The sequence below is a fragment of the Podarcis pityusensis genome (genome assembly GCF_964106645.2).
Source record: "Podarcis pityusensis genome assembly, chromosome: 2".
Lineage (NCBI taxonomy): Eukaryota > Metazoa > Chordata > Lepidosauria > Squamata > Lacertidae > Podarcis > Podarcis pityusensis.
The window spans coordinates 73,723,041-73,738,770 of NC_138029.1; the positions used below are offsets into that span (position 1 = coordinate 73,723,041).

The 15,730-nt window shown below is 43.1% G+C and overlaps 1 protein-coding gene across 4 annotated transcripts in view; it reads right to left on the reverse strand.

The window, feature by feature from the left end:
* The window catches only part of CACNA2D2 (calcium voltage-gated channel auxiliary subunit alpha2delta 2), a 529,531-nt gene extending 515,300 nt beyond the window's left edge, over window positions 1-14,231 (reverse strand). For all 4 annotated transcript variants that reach the window (XM_080996409.1, XM_080996408.1, XM_080996407.1 and 1 more), the window contains exon 1: window positions 13,585-14,231. In XM_080996409.1, coding sequence (XP_080852535.1) covers window positions 13,585-13,709 — 125 coding nt within the window. In that variant the 5' untranslated portion in view covers window positions 13,710-14,231. The remainder of the gene's footprint in view (window positions 1-13,584) is intronic.
* Window positions 14,232-15,730: the final 1,499 nt, after the last annotated feature.

Consider the following 15,730-nt stretch of genomic DNA (forward strand, 5'->3'; position numbering starts at 1 on the left):
AAAGAGCAGAATAAATCCTTTTAGCCAAGTAAAAGAGTAGTGGTGAAATCTAGACACTTTGTTCTGTCCCTTTTATAAATGATTTACAGTTCTACTTTACCTCAACAATGCAACATGAGAAAAGCAAGCAGGAGGACCACAGATGAACTCCATGTGGGTTATATGCACCCTCACAAAAGAAAATTCAACTTCTGTTCCAAAAAGCATCAAACACAGCCATATGAATATGTCATGCAAATAAGCGAAATATGACTACATTTACCATGTTTTCATAATTATAGTTCTTTTACTCAATGAAAGAAGCACAAAAAAACTATTGAGAGCACTGAAGCCCAATCTCTGCATATTCTGATCTATCCTCTCCCTGATTTGGCATTGCTCACATTCAGCAATCCCGCTTTTCTTACAACTATAAATCCTAAATCTGCATTGGAGTAGTGAAACTCCAGAAGTACTCAGTATACAGAGGACTATATTTGAATACCTGTGAGATGTCATCCCTCCAAGATAAAGGCTACCCACTCACCCATCTACTATCCCATGCACATACACACCAAAGTTAAGACCTCCATACAGAAAGTGGATTATATTTCCCCTTATAGAAGGAAATTAACAGAAGCCCAACATGAAAATCCTCCTGGGAACATTGTGAAATTTAAGACAGCCACAGAGCATTCATAGATGGAGATGTGTGATAGCTGTTGAAGCTTAAATAATGTGTCTGTGGGTTGATTTTTGAGGCTTGTAAGTCATAGGTACAGGGACGCGGGTGGCGCTGTGGGTAAAACCTCAGTGCCTAGGACTTGCCGATTGTATGGTCGGCGGTTCGAATCCCTGCGGCGGGGTGAGCTCCCGTCTTTCGGTCCCAGCTCCTGCTCACCTAGCAGTTTGAAAGCACCCCTACGTGCAAGTAGATAAATAGGTACCGCTTTATAGCGGGAAGGTAAACGGCGTTTCCGTGTGCTGCGCTGGTGCTGGCTCGCCAGAGCAGCTTTGTCACGCTGGCCACGTGACCCGGAAGTGTCTCCGGACAGCGCTGGCCCCTGGCCTCTTAAGTGAGATGGGCGCACAACCCTAGAGTTGGACACGACTGGCCCGTACGGGCAGGGGTACCTTTACCTTTACTTTACCTTAAGTCATAGGTACAGACTAAAAGTGTGCCTTGCAAAAGAACCTGGGATTTCTGTGGTCTTTGGCTATATAGAAGACAATGCTTTACTCATCTTAAGTACAAATTGATCAAGACAAACAAGAGTCACATTCAACATCAGCTTTCTAAAACATCCTGATGATTACTTACCAAACACTGAACTTTTTCATTTAAGAACATGAGAGACTGGAGAAAATTTATTTTCTACAGCAATACTTCACAGACTGCACACTCATTCATGTGTAGGCAGATACACACTTCTTTCTGTTGAGTTCATGTTGACTCTCCTGGGGCTTCACATTCACATTCATTGGTAAGAAAGATAATACTGCTACACACCACCCCAATCTTTGAGCGGTGAGAGATTCCAGGGGTTCCAGGCACTTACCGAGGGTTCAGGTTCCTTGGAATGAGGGTCAGCACAGAGTGTGATTTATTTACACTGAGCCTAAGATGGAAGAGCTCACAGTAGTAACAGGTCTTGCTTCTCCATTAGTCACAGCTTGGATTCCACACAAATCAAAACTATCTCACCAACTTCTTGTCTGCCTCTCTGCTTAGCTCACATAAAACTACTATTATTCTTCTAACTACCAGCCAGGTGGGAAGGAGAAAGCCCCACCCATTTACCCTAGGCAGAGAGCAACTTCTTTGGTTGTACTAATGATGGTGCTTAAGTGGCAAGCTAAGGCCTAGTTAGCAATGGAATCCTCCACTCAGCTTTTAACCCCTACTGGGTAGTGGAGCCCAAGAACAGGAAGGGACTCAGGGCACCACCTGACTGACCCTCTAAACCTGCAACATCACTATACATTTTACTGTCATTATAAAATGCAATCAAGCTCACAAAATTCTTAAAAACAGAATTTGGTTAAGTATTTTCCAAAGAGTACAGCACTGTGTCTTATCTGGCCCTGCAGTTGAGGGTGGGGGTGGTGCACTCAGTGAAGCCATAATCCACATCTAACTGGCTTCAGGTTCAGAATCCTGCAACACTCACTGGCTTCCATGCCTTCAATAATTAAATGTGGTTTCCTATGCTGTTGTACATGGTGAGCCGCTGCATTAGGTTTACCTTTGCAGTGAGGTGAAGCCCTTCTCCAAAGAATGGAACCAGCCACCCTCCCCAGTTCAAACACATAAGATTTTATCTTTACTTCCAGCATAATCAATGCAGCGTTGATTGCATGTACTCGGGACATTTTGCTCCAATGTGTCAGTATGGTATTTGGGCTGTATTCATCTACACTACAGAGTTCATTCCAGAGCAACAATGCAATAGTACAACAACAAGAAGAAGAAGAAGAAGTAATGATGAACATTGGGGAAGATTTTTTTCTTTCATTCATTTTTTGGAATAAACTTATTTAATCCAAATTGTATTTAATTCAGGTTTAGTTATTTCATGCTTCAAACTTTAGTTTGTTTCAGAAACTTCCTCTCCTTTGATTTGCAGGGGGTGGGGTAGAGACTGCACATCCAAAATCAATTTTGAAGGGAAAGAAGCCCACCCCTGAACAAAAAGTCTGTTGCTGAAACAAATAATAGAAGTGGAATACAAAAAGGGAGGTGGGAGGAGGTTGCTGGAAATAAGTGAATGAAATATAAGATATTGAAAATGTTTGAGGTGATTTTAAACTGTTTTTGCTTGTTTTTATTTGTTTTTTTAGTTCATGTAGCGTTTTTGTATTGTATTTGCATTGTTTTTTCTTTTTTTGTTTATGTTGGAAATGTTAAAAAAGTAATAAATATCATTTAAAAAAAGAAGTCTGTTGCCCTATTAACTTCATTTCTTAGAGATGTTCTTGGGCCAAGCAAAATTAAAGTCCATAGTTAAAGAGTAATTTTATAGGAGCATAGGAAGTTGCCTTATACTAAGTCAGATCATTGGTCCACCTAGCTTAGTAATGTCTAGACTGAATAGCAGCAACTCTCCAGTATTTCAGACAGGGTTTTCTCTGAGCTGTACCTGGCTGTGTCAGAAACCATACCTGTGAACTTCTGCATGCAAAGCAGATGCTCTACCACTGAGCAAAAACCCTTTTCTCATGTGATATTCGAACACACTAAAAACAAAAAACAAAAACTTAAACTCTCCTGATTTCTTAGAGAAGGGATTTATCTTTGCTTGAGAAGGCCACAGATCTAAAGAAGCCTCTGTGTATGAAATTTTGGTATCAGTCAAACCTGTCCTGTCCTGCTGCACAACAAATTTGTAGTTCTCAGCTGGGAAAGGCTGATTATGACATCATTAAAAAGGTAAAGGTAAAGGGACCCCTGACCATTAGGTCCAGTTGTGACCAACTCTGGGGTTGCAGCGCTCATCTCGCTTTATTGGCCGAGGGAGCCGGCGTACAGCTTCCGGGTCATGTGGCCAGGATGACTAAGCCGCTTCTGGCGAACCAGAGCAGCGCATGGAAACACCGTTTACCTTCCCGCCAGAGCAGTACCTATTTATCTACTTGCACTTTGACGTGCTTTTGAACTGCTAGGTTGGCAGGAGTAGGGACCGAGCAACGGGAGCTCACCCCGTCGCAAGGATTCGAACCACCAACCTTCTGATCGGCAAGTCCTAGGCTCTGTGGTTTAACCCACAGCGCCACCCGTGTCCACACATCATTACTCCACTGTAAATATGCCTCAGTCACACCAGAGGATATTGGTCATGAGCCACCTTCAGATCTCTTAATTAGTAAGTGAAATACTTTTAAAACTGGATAAATAGTACAAGTGACAGATGGTCACACTAGCAGCCTGTATGTATCTGGAAATAAATCTTTTACCCAAAACTTCCTCACTTCCCTACTGAGACACCACATTGGGGGTACTGGAATTGAAAGGAGTGGGTATTAAAGAACATTCTTGATAAGCAGTAGTGTTCAACAAATGTGTTCCACAGTGAAAGACATATTGAGGTCATGGAATAGTTTTCTCCCAATTTAGACTGACTGGAGACACTTGGATTTTTCATTTTCCTTATAACATGAACACCTGTGAATCTGCAACAGTATATCACATTGGGAAAGCAACTTGAGAACCTAGATATGCAATCTGTGTTCCTGGTTGTTCCCAGCCCTGAGGTCCATTTCTTTGGTTCTCTTCCAAGCATCCTAGAATAACTAGCCAGTGCCCCATACATAATATATGGGGATGGGTAAGCAGAAGAACTCAACTTCTAGAAAACAAAGGACCCATACTCTCAAAACAGCAGGAAGTTTTCTATTGCTCTCCTTTCTATGGGGCTGGTAGGGCACACTCTCTTGACTGACAAATAGCACTCAGGATACCTGAACTTCCTCTCTTTCTTATAGTATTGAACTTCCTCTCTTTCTTATAGTATTGATTGTTGTACCTGTGTTTTCTTGAGATATAATATATATTGCTATGAAAATGGGGAAAAGTTCTGGAGTCATTCATGAGAGCAGTATCAAGGCCAAAAATTCTAAAATGCGTGTAAAGACTAATAATGGCTGTGTCTGAAATCCAGAAATGCCTTAAAAAGTATCAGACAACACATTTTGGGGGTTGTGAACTGTATTTATTGGTTACTATATATGGGAGATCCAAAGATTTGATGGCAAGCATTCTGCTTTCTTTATCTGAAGTCTGAATTCTCTTCACTGAAGAGTCTTCTTAAGATACAATGTGTACCACTTAGCATTTTCCTTTCTACTCATGTGGGTGAATCCACAGACAGTTCCAAAGGCTTCAAGACACTGAAATACTGTGTTTCCATTTGGCACAACAGAACTGATTCTTTACTCACCTGATGTGGGATTCCATTGAGTTTCATTTAAGCTCTTAAGGTCACTCAAGGAGCTGTATTGAAGGGCTTGCTTGCCATCAAGGTATCCAAAGCTCAGCTCAGCTGTGCCTGGGGGCAGGGAAGGATTATCAAGCAAATGAGAGGCCAAAATAGATTGGGTTATCCAGCTCAGCTGGCCACAAATTGTGAAGGTCTGCTTTTAAATCATCACAACTTTTGGGTGTGGGTGTGCACACACACCTTTACAAAGGTTTGACGTTCAACATAATGTTTCTTTGGACCTTACTTCATTACAAAACATTGTGAACCAAGGTTCATACTTCTTCACGTGCCATGTCTTATCAAAGTGCTTGTAGCACAGAAAGGGAATGAAAAGACTCAGTTCACCAAGAGTTTTTATTAAATGTACTGTGGTGAACATTTTCCAGTACATGGAGCAGTACGATCAACAATTGAAGGCACATACTGAACACCAAGTAAGCAAAACTTTGTAATGTACTGCATGACTAGTTCCCAGATTTAAAAACAAACAGGGGAAAAATCAAATCAGAATGAATATTCTATTAATCATTTCCAGCTCGGCATATATCTTAGGAGAAAAGCCTCTGAGGTAGTGGAGTGATTTGGCTTTAAATATGTGAGGATGTATTTACATACTACTTTCAACTGTATGTTTCCGTCTGTTTTATTGTGGCTCACTACAGTCCGAATAGGACGTGGGTGGCACTGTGGGTTAAACCACAGAGCCTAGGGCTTGCTCATCAGAAGGTCAGCGGTTCGAATCCCCGTGATGGGGTGAGCTCCCGTTGCTCAGTCCCTGCCACAACCCCAGAGTCATCTGCAACTGGACCTAACGGTCAGGGGTCCCTTTACCTTTACAGGCAGAATACGTGGCTGCATGAGCAGCAAATGAAGCTTTTTTGTTCTCTCCAGCAGCCCTGTAAGACAGGCCACTATTCTATCTGCAAACAGTAGTTGAAGATGAAGCTGTGAGAGATTTGTGGTTGAGGTGGGACCTAAACCAGGAGCTTTTTGGCTCACAACTCATGTTTTTAGCCCCTACTATATCCCAGTTCTCAAAATTATTATCACAACCCTACACTGCCTACCCTGGCATACCTCTTCAATCAAATTTTATTATTTATTTATTTCACAACAATTTCTATATTGCTTGTTTGTCATAAAACCTTCAAGAAGTTTACAAAAAAGATTTCAAAAAATACACGCTGGTATTGAACAGGGAATTGCATCCAATGCTATCCAAGTGAGTGAAATGGACGTGCTTCTCCTCTCCTCCTGCCTTGCATTCCCCTCATCCTACCAAAATCTGCACTGAAGGATCTCCCAGACATCTGGAGCTAATTTGGGGGGGGGGCTGCAGAGAGCTGCAGGAGGGGAGGAAATCTTATTGCTTCATTAGCTGTCAACTCATGCAAGTTGTGTGCAAAAATATTGAACATTGAAAAATATTAATTAATTTATCTAATTAATTTATTTATCTAATTAATTTATTAATTAATCTAATAGATACATAAATATAAACCACCATTAGACTCAATTATTTCTTTTTTGCTTTCAAAGTTCACCTTCAAATATATTTATGAGCCTAACAGCCTAAACTAAGAGACAAAAGATTTATTTATTTATTTTTTAGTGTTCGTTGAAGAACCTATGCTGATTTTCCAAGATGCCAGGCTGCAGGAGCTAATTGATGGTGAGCGGATGCATGGTTCAATGTGTTCCTGCAGAACACACCATAGATAACCAACCAACTTTTCTTGGTTATTTGCTCCAGGTGCAGGCCATTTTGATACATTCTGAACTCCATGAATAAAATTGCATTCCTCTTCTCACCTGCCAGAGAAGGAAGCATTTTTATATTAAGCAAAGAACTGTGCGGATAATTTAAAATGAGGGGAAACTAAAGCATCATTAGAACTATTTAAGATTTTGGCAGTAATTTGATTCATCAGTTATTTCTGTATTATTTAATTTTCCGAACGAGTCACATCTAAAACAAGCTTGGATGGAAGTTAAAAGAAAGGAGATTTAATGACAAGGTAAAATATTGCCAACCATTTTTCCTGTCTATCTTCTTTCTGTTTGTGCTGCATAACTGACTGCCAAGCCTTTCAGCAAGCAGATAGGATAATAGCTTTTAGTGGACCATCTTCAACTTCAGTTGATAAGAGTTTACAACCTTTCAGGTTTCCACAAAATGCTCCTTCAGGCAGAGCCAAGATTCTCACAGATAATACTCATAGGAGTCTCAGAGTCCTTCAGGGAGGACATGCCTTTATTAAATACAATGTCCTCCCAAACTGTGTTCAGTATAGACTAGGAACATACTGTGTTCCACAAATTCCGAGATAGATCTCTGCAGACCATTCACAAAGGGGGTGCTAACCATGGTGCTGCATTTTCTATACACTCTGTTGTGACAGAAAATCTGCATAAACATAGAATGTGGTTTAGACAGAGGCCTACTATTGAGGTGAAGATAAAACAGTCTTCCTCCCAATCCTTACTCCAGATCTACAGAGTTCCTGGAAGACATCTAAGTAATTTGTTAAGCCTTAATGTGCTGCTCCTCGATGCTAGATGGTTGAATGGTATCATCACCACAGTCCAGGATTTAATCCTGGGTGAGAATTCCAACCTAGGTAGGGGATGGATTTAACCCATCCTAGCTGTGCTCATCAAGGTTCCAGGAGCAGTATAAACACTTGCCATCTTATCCTTCAGGACCATTTGGGGGGTTGGGACCTAGAGGCACTGTTATGCAGTGCTTCCGCTCTTCCCTCCTGGGGGTGTCCAGAAAGTGGTGTTGGGGGATGAGTGTTCGGACCCCTGGGAGCTCACTTGTGGGATGCCTCACAGCTCTATCCTATCCCCTATGCTTTTCAATATCTATATGAAGCCACTGAGAGAAATCATCAGGGGGTTTCAGCTGGGTGTTCATCAATATGCAGATGATACCCAGTTCTATCTTTTGTTTAACTTGGAACCAGTGAGGCTAGTGAATGTCCTGTGTGAGTGTCTGGAGGAGGTTGGAGGATGGATTGTGGTTAACAGATTGAGGTTGAATCCCAACAAGACTGAACTATTCTAGGGGACAGAGGGCAGGCAGGTATGGGGGACTCCCTGGTCCTGAATGGGGTAACTGTGCCACCAAAGGACCACGTGTGCATCCTTGGGGTCATTTGGGGGCACAGCTGTCCATGGAGGCACAGGTTAATTCTGTGTCCAGGATGGCTGTCTACCAGCTCCACCTGGAATGATGGCTGAGACCCTACCTGCCTGTGCACTGTCTTGCCAGAGTGTTACATGCTGTAGTTATCTCCTGCTTGGACTACTGCAAGGCGTTCTACATGGGGCTACCTTTGAAGGTGATTCGGAAACTACAACTAATCCAGAATGCGGCAGTTAGACCGGTGGCTGTGAGTGGCCGCCGGGACCATATAACACCAATCCTAAAGGATCTACATTGACTCCCAGTACATTTCTGAGCACAATTCAAAGTGTTGTGCTGACCTTTAAAACCCTAAACTGCCTCAGCCCTGGATACCTGAAGGAGTGTCTCCCAGACACCGTGATCCAGCTCTGAGGGCCTTCTTATGGTTCCCTCACTTTGAGAAGTGAAGTTACAAGAAACCAGGCAGAGGGTCTTCTCAGTAGTGGCACCTGCCCTGTGGAACACCTGCTCATCAGATGTCAAGTTGACTACACAACTTTTAGAAGACATCTGAAGGCAGTGCTGTATACTGAAGTTTTTAATGTTTGATGTTTCATTGTGTTTTCAATATTTTGTTGGGATCTGCCCAAAGTGGCTGGGGCAACCCAGTCGGATGGACAGCATATAAATAAATCATCATCATCATCATCACCATCTATTCTTTGGCAATGGTGACAGCTACCAAATCTCACTTCTCTGACACCTTTACATCTGCTCAGTGTCATCCAGTGGAGCCTCTCCAGTGATAAAAGGCTTTCTACAACCTGGTAAAGTCAGGGAAGTGAAAGAACAACTCATGAACCACTGTGACTGTTTTGAAAGTTTTCACAGGTAAAATCACTTGCATCAGTTCAGACTTTGAGTCTACTTTTGAAGCAAGATTGGAGACAGATGGTGCTATTGTGCTGTCTCACCAAGCTTTCATGGATCCCTTTCAGGTTGCTGGTCCTGAAGATGTAGACAGAGTGCATGGAGAAGTTAGACCAAGTACATACAGTATATGCTTGACCCTTATCCATCTTGTTTGCTGAAAGCATCAAGACTGGACATTTCTCAGTGGGTCTTAAAGGTAGTCAATGAACATGAGAAGAGCCCTAGTCCAGCATCCTGATCTCACAGTGATCTTTGTTTTACATGTTTATATTATATCACCCGTTTTCAAATGTGTGATGCCTAATATCAGACAAAACATCACACAACATTTCTAACTGCCATTTTTTTTAAAAAAAAAAAGAATACTATGCATCACATAGGAATAAATAACTATATCTGGGGTGGGAATTGAAGCAAAGCAACAAATAAGCCATACTGCCAGACAATAGGATAAACTAATAAAGATCTCACATTTATGGAAAGCGGTAGGTACAAAGCATATTCATTTCCTTAATCAGAAATAGCTCTCCAGCCTTTGGAAAATTTATTTCAAATACAAAAGATAACCAACTTGTTTAAAGGTTACAATGCTGATAACAATTTATATTTTCTGTCTCTGGTGAAGTGGGCTCTAACCCATGAAAGCTTATGTCTGAATATATTTGTCAGCCTTTAAGGTGCAACAGGAATCTATGTTGTTTTGATTGAAACAGACCAACATAACTGCAGCTTTGGAATTTGTATTTGGATTACTCCGCTCTGCTCCCCCATAGTTTAATTCCTAGTAATGTCTTGTATAAGTTAAATGTGGACTCAAACATGAGAATAGCTTCTTAAGTGATCAATTGTTATGCAGGATCCTCTTTCACTCCACATCAGCCTCCACAAGATCCTGCTTCTATTTAGTACCAGTTAGCCAATGCTGAAAAGTATTTAAAAGAAGAATCAGCATCAAAGAGCAAAGCCCTTAATCCCATCTGTGTACACAGGCATACCCAGTCACCAAAAGCAACTTGTCAATCAAGTGCATACCACCCAACATGCCCAAGTGAATGGGCCTGTTCCAATCTCGGATTTTGCTTTTTAAATCTCGATGAGAAATTCTACGTTAGACAACAGGCTGAGCCAAGCCTTCCTTAGCTCAGCATAAGATGATTAAAACCATGCTACCCAGGAAGAGAGAGATAATATGAAACACCAGAGGTTTACTAGGGGACAGAACTAGGAACTGATATGCAAAACCACTGTGAATGTTTAAATCATATCTGAGTCGCAGCAATCCAAGTGCAAATACTCTAATCATTCTGCATGCTGCAGGCAAGACAGCCTGCTGTAATGGGAGGCAGCTCTAGAAATAGTTATGAAGGCTAAGCCCTTATACTTGATAATTTTATATATATATGTATTACATCCGTGTGTAGAGAGAAAGAGAGAGAGGTAGTACCGGTAATTCAGCAGGAACAATCTCTAAAAGTTAAGAGTGTTTCTAATTTTAAAAGCTCAGTATCATTCTCAGCTGTGATACAATATCCCCTCAAATATTCCTTCAAACCTCTCTTCAAAACCCACCTTTTCCGCAAGGCCTTTGGCTTAACCCCATAATCTTCATTGTCAACTGCAACATATATATACACACACAGAGAGCAATGTACAAAATAACAAAAAATTACCTTATACTCAGAAGACCAAGAATCTCTGCAAAATTTGACCTGTTTTATCAATGCAGTTTTTTTAAAAAAATAATATTTCAAGGGTCATTACAATGAGGTTTGTAGATACAAGAAGAGAGGTTTTTAAGGAACATCCAAGCACCACATGGGCAAATTAAAATCTGCTTATTTGTATTGATTTGTAATATCAGCTAACACAGCTCCCCCAAAACATATGTGGCCTCATGTTATACTGCACAGTCTGGATAAATCCCTCTTCCCCCTGTCTAAAATAGTTATAAATTACTTGAGTATTCTTACTTGGCAAAAATGAATTACTGTATAGCACACCTGACAGTCAGTGACTTCTACAACTGACACTGCTAAAGGAGAGCAGATAAGGAAACACATCTTGTGCCATTCGGTTCTATTTATGTCTATTCAGAAATGAGTCCTGATGAGCTCAATTGGTTTTACTCCCAGGTGAAGTACGTGCATACTGGAACCACAATGCCCATTTCCCCAATAATTAATTCATGCTAAAGGTTGAGAACAGATCTTGCAATAATTCTAACTTCTTGTGTATGAGAAAGTTATTTATAAACTATATTAAGTTAAAGAAATCTGAATAGAATAGAAATCTGAACTACAACTTGTATAAGTACAACAAAGTAATTCATTTTTAATTAACCGTGTTATGTTCCGAATTCATTTTCTGGGAAAACATTGACACAGAATGATTGAGAGGTTGGGCTGTTTTAGTGATTGTTCACACAGAGAGGGAAACTGATTATTTCTAAAGAGACTCCTTGCATGAGTAAGGACTACTCATTCAAACAGGAAGGCTGCAAGTTCAAACCCTAAACATTTAGCAATGAACAAGTGTTTTGTCTCCCTCACTCCAGGCAGAAACCTCTCTGAACTTTATATCCCAGTGGAATTTGTATGCATGTTTGGCAGGGAAAGTGACAGAAAGGGAACTCTGCCGCTAAGTCTCAGGGGTCAGTAGTGTGTTGAGGCTCAGCTCCAAAGGAAAGAAGGAATGTAACATGGAACCTCCAGAGGAGAGGGAGAGGGAGGGGGGGGAGAGAGAGAGTTGTGGTGGGCAAAGAAATAATACAGGAAACTTAAAAGGGGAGGAAGGCACCATTAGGGGCTGCAAACCATTGCAGCAAGCCATAATGTTTGAAAATAAGGACTGAAAAGTGTTTCACTAAGGAAAGAACCCACATTGCATCTTTACATGGGTCTTTAAGCAAGCATTCAATGCCAAGTATGTCCTTCAGCAGGTCACACACATTAAAAATATATTTCCAAGTAATATTGCTAAAATATGTTATCATAGTTGTACCAATTTATTATAATTGAAGCCCTCTGGAGGATTCAATCTAAACTATTGTACCCGAAATACCAATGGGATGTTAAGGTCAATGTGACCATTATTGATTTGTGTCATGAAAACATTTCTTCGCTGAAAGAAGCAGGTCACAAATGGACACACTGACATCTTCCAAGCCCCAAGAACAGTGATGTTTTGTGCCTCAAAATGCTGCATTTCCTGCAGCTACCATGATCAGAAATGTCTAGGAGAAGAGGCTCTCAATGAATGTGGCAATCTCCTCAGCAGCAAACCATTTGCCACTGAAAGACATTTGATATGTTGCCTCTCACCTCCCAATCTCATAGTAGGATGCTTTCCAATCTTTGGTCTCAGCAGACTGGAATCAATTTGTCTCAGTTCAGGCATAACAACAACAACAATAGAGCCATAGATGCTGCATGCAATGCAACTATCAATACATTAGTCATTTAAAACTCCGCTATATATACCTGGGCTGGAGAGTTTGTGTGGGTGCACCTGTAAGTCATAAAAGACATCTGTTTCTTCCATGACTCAAATTAAAATTTAGATATGTATTTTTCTTTTCCTTTTTTTTTTAAATCCCACTTAGAAACCAAAAACCTTAAGAACTTCAGCAACCTTCATTCCACCCCTAAGAAGATTATGTTAGGACCCTCACGCCAACAGTTTTATATAAAGAAGTGTTGGGGGAGTGGGGGGAGAGAATGCAGAAACTGATGAAGCCACAGCAAAGAGGAGTTTAAAAATAGAAATTTGCTGCTGCCAACATTTGTACTGAAGTCGTAGCTATTTCAAACGCAGATATAGGTGTAAACAATGGAGCACAACTAAATATGTTCCTCACTACTTCGTGTGATATTTCGAAACTTTGCACATATTAACAGTTCTCCAGCGAAGTGTTAACGCTAATATATTGTCCTGTTGGTCTTTTGCTTGTTTACAGTTGCTTAAGTGCTTCTTCAGCACTTAAGGAAAGGGTTTCTTAGGTATTGTTTAAAAAATGATAAAGGACGATAGGAGTTATCTCGGTCAGGCATTTTAGAAGACATAGATATATGGTACACACACAACTTCACCCCACCACTTCGGAAGGGGTAGTTGGCTAGGATCCGGAACAGCGCTTGATTTGTGCCTAAGCGTCCGGGCGAGCGGGAGTCGGGCGAAGAGAGAACCTGTGCGCTGGCCAACTTCTCCCATCCGCCCCAACTAAAACGGGACCCCCCCTCCAAACGTCCCCTCGACATCTGAGTAGCCCTGGGCAATGCAGATCGGCTGCACTATTTCTTTAATAAATAAATAAATAAACAAACAAAAACCCCTAAGAACAACTGAAGTAGTATCGCTGCAGGTACTTGGAGTGGGACAAGTGCCAAAGCAGTCGCCCCCCGGCAGGCAATCCGAATCAAGTTGCGAGGCGAGCGCCCGTCAGCCAGCCAGCCAGAGGCTGCACTCGCCCGCGGCGGAGGCTGCTGCTGCTACGACTGCCAGGTGCCTGCCTGCCTGCCTGCCTGCCCTGGCAGCCTACATGGGTGAGGGGCTCTCACTTACGTGTACTGCTGGGGAAAGCTGTAGCCATCCGCGGCGGGAGCCGAGAGGACGAGGCACAGGATTATTTGGCTGCACAGAGCCGGGACGATGCAAGATGCGCCGCAGGTCTGAGCGGAGAACGCCATTTTTCCATTAAAAATTCAGCGGCGGCACCAACTCTTCACCCTCTCCCCGGCGGCGGTGGCGCTGGGCTGCCAAAGACACCCTCCCCGCTCGGGCTGGGAACCTGCGAGGGGCTTCTTTGAGGGACCGGCGCCGCTGAATCTCCTCCGGCTACTCCAGAGAGGCGCAAGGGTCCAGCCAGCCAGCTATAAGCAAGTGGTGGCGGCCGCAGCCTCCTTCCCGCCCTCCGTCCCCACACTCAAATGCCACGAGCGGGGCAGCTCTCGGGAGGCTGAGGCGAGAGAGGAGGGGGTCGGGAGAGCGCGGCTGGGGCTCCCTACACAGCCAGCCAGGCGGGTGGCGGCGGCGGTGGCTGCTGCTGCTGCTGCTGCTCGCTCCGGCCCTCACGCGGCGGGCTCGGCTCCGTTGTGGCAAACACTGAGCGAATACAAACTGCTACTTTCCCTCAAATAGGCGGCCAACCTGCCCAGCCTCCTCCCCTCGCATCCCTCCTCCTCCTCCCCCTCCTCTCCGCATCCCTCTCTTCCCGCCGCCCTCCCCTCGCTTCGGAACGCTCTCCATCCTCGGCAGCCACCACGGCGCATGCTCCCGAGACAGCCGGCGCCTGGCGAACCAGCGTCCTCTCAGCCTCTGGACCTTTCGCTGGGCCCAGGCGGCCCGAGCTGCTGCGCGCGCCCCCCGCCAAGCGTCACGCACTCGCCCTCGCCTGCTCGTGGCAGCAGGGGGGCTGGCGCGCTCGCGTGCCTTTGCCGCCAGGGCACGTGCGAGGCAGTCGGTGCAGCCACATTGGCCGGGTCCTGTTAAACTTGCGCTCCTCTTGACCCCGCAAGTGCTAGCGAAGCGGATTTCTGCCCCCTCCCCCACTTCGCGGCCGCAGCACCACCACCAGCAGCGCTTTCCCCTTCTCCTACTGGTGCGTACCAGTTACCCCAGCCTGGCAAACTCTCTCGGTGTGTAAGCAGTTTAATGCAGGTCACTCAGCTTGAGTCTGCGCCCAGCTTTTCTTCCCCCCCACCCCCAACGCAGGTAGCGCAGCTACCCTAGGAGTACATCCACTGCTTTGGACCATGAAAGTTAACACCTGCCAATCAAACTGACTCATCAGCTGCGAGTTCCTCTAGGCTGCTATTATAGGAAATTAAATGGGGGGGGGGCAGGAGAAATTCTGTACAGTGGTACCTTGGGTTACAGACGCTTCAGGTTACAGACGCCACTAACCCAGAAATAGTACCTCGGGTTAAGAACCTGGAAAAGAGTTAAGAGCCTCGGACAGAAGATCACCAGGTTGATGGGCTATTTGGAATTGACGGAAATGACTGGCAGAACCCGAGACCAGGGAGAAGAGACGGTGGAAGAATGTTGGAAAAAGTTTAAAACCTATATATGGAAATAATGTAAAATTAATGAGTGTTAGAAAAATGTTGGAAGGGAATTATACGGCTTTAGTAGAAATATTTTAAGGAATTAAGTATAAATAAGTATTATAGTATTAATGGAAAATAAGGTTAAAATATGTTAAGATAATTACATGACAGAAAATAGAGAAAGATGGAAAGGATTTGCTGAAACAATTAATAGAAATGGAATACAAAAAGGGAGGTGAGAGGAGGTCGATGAAACAAAGGAATGAAAGAGAGGATATTGAGGTGGTACGATGTGTGTTTTTGAATTGTTTTTGCTTTTGTTTTGTTTAATGTGTTAATGTTAATGTTGTGTTCTGTATTGTTTATATATTGTATTGTTTTCTCTTTTGTTTTTTCCCCCTCTTCTTTTCTTTTTTCTTTTCTCTTTTTTCTTTTTGTAAGGTATAAAAGCAATAAATATTATTTTTTTTTTAAAAAAAAAACTTTGCTTCAAGATGAGAACAGAAATCGTGCAGCGGCGGGAGGCCCCATTAGCTAAAGTGGTACCTCAGGTTAAGAACGGACCTCCAGAACGAATTAAGTTCTTAACCCGGGGTACCACTGTACATAATTTGAGGCCGACCCCTGAGAAGGTACACCTGGGCAATTCGTCAGAGCTA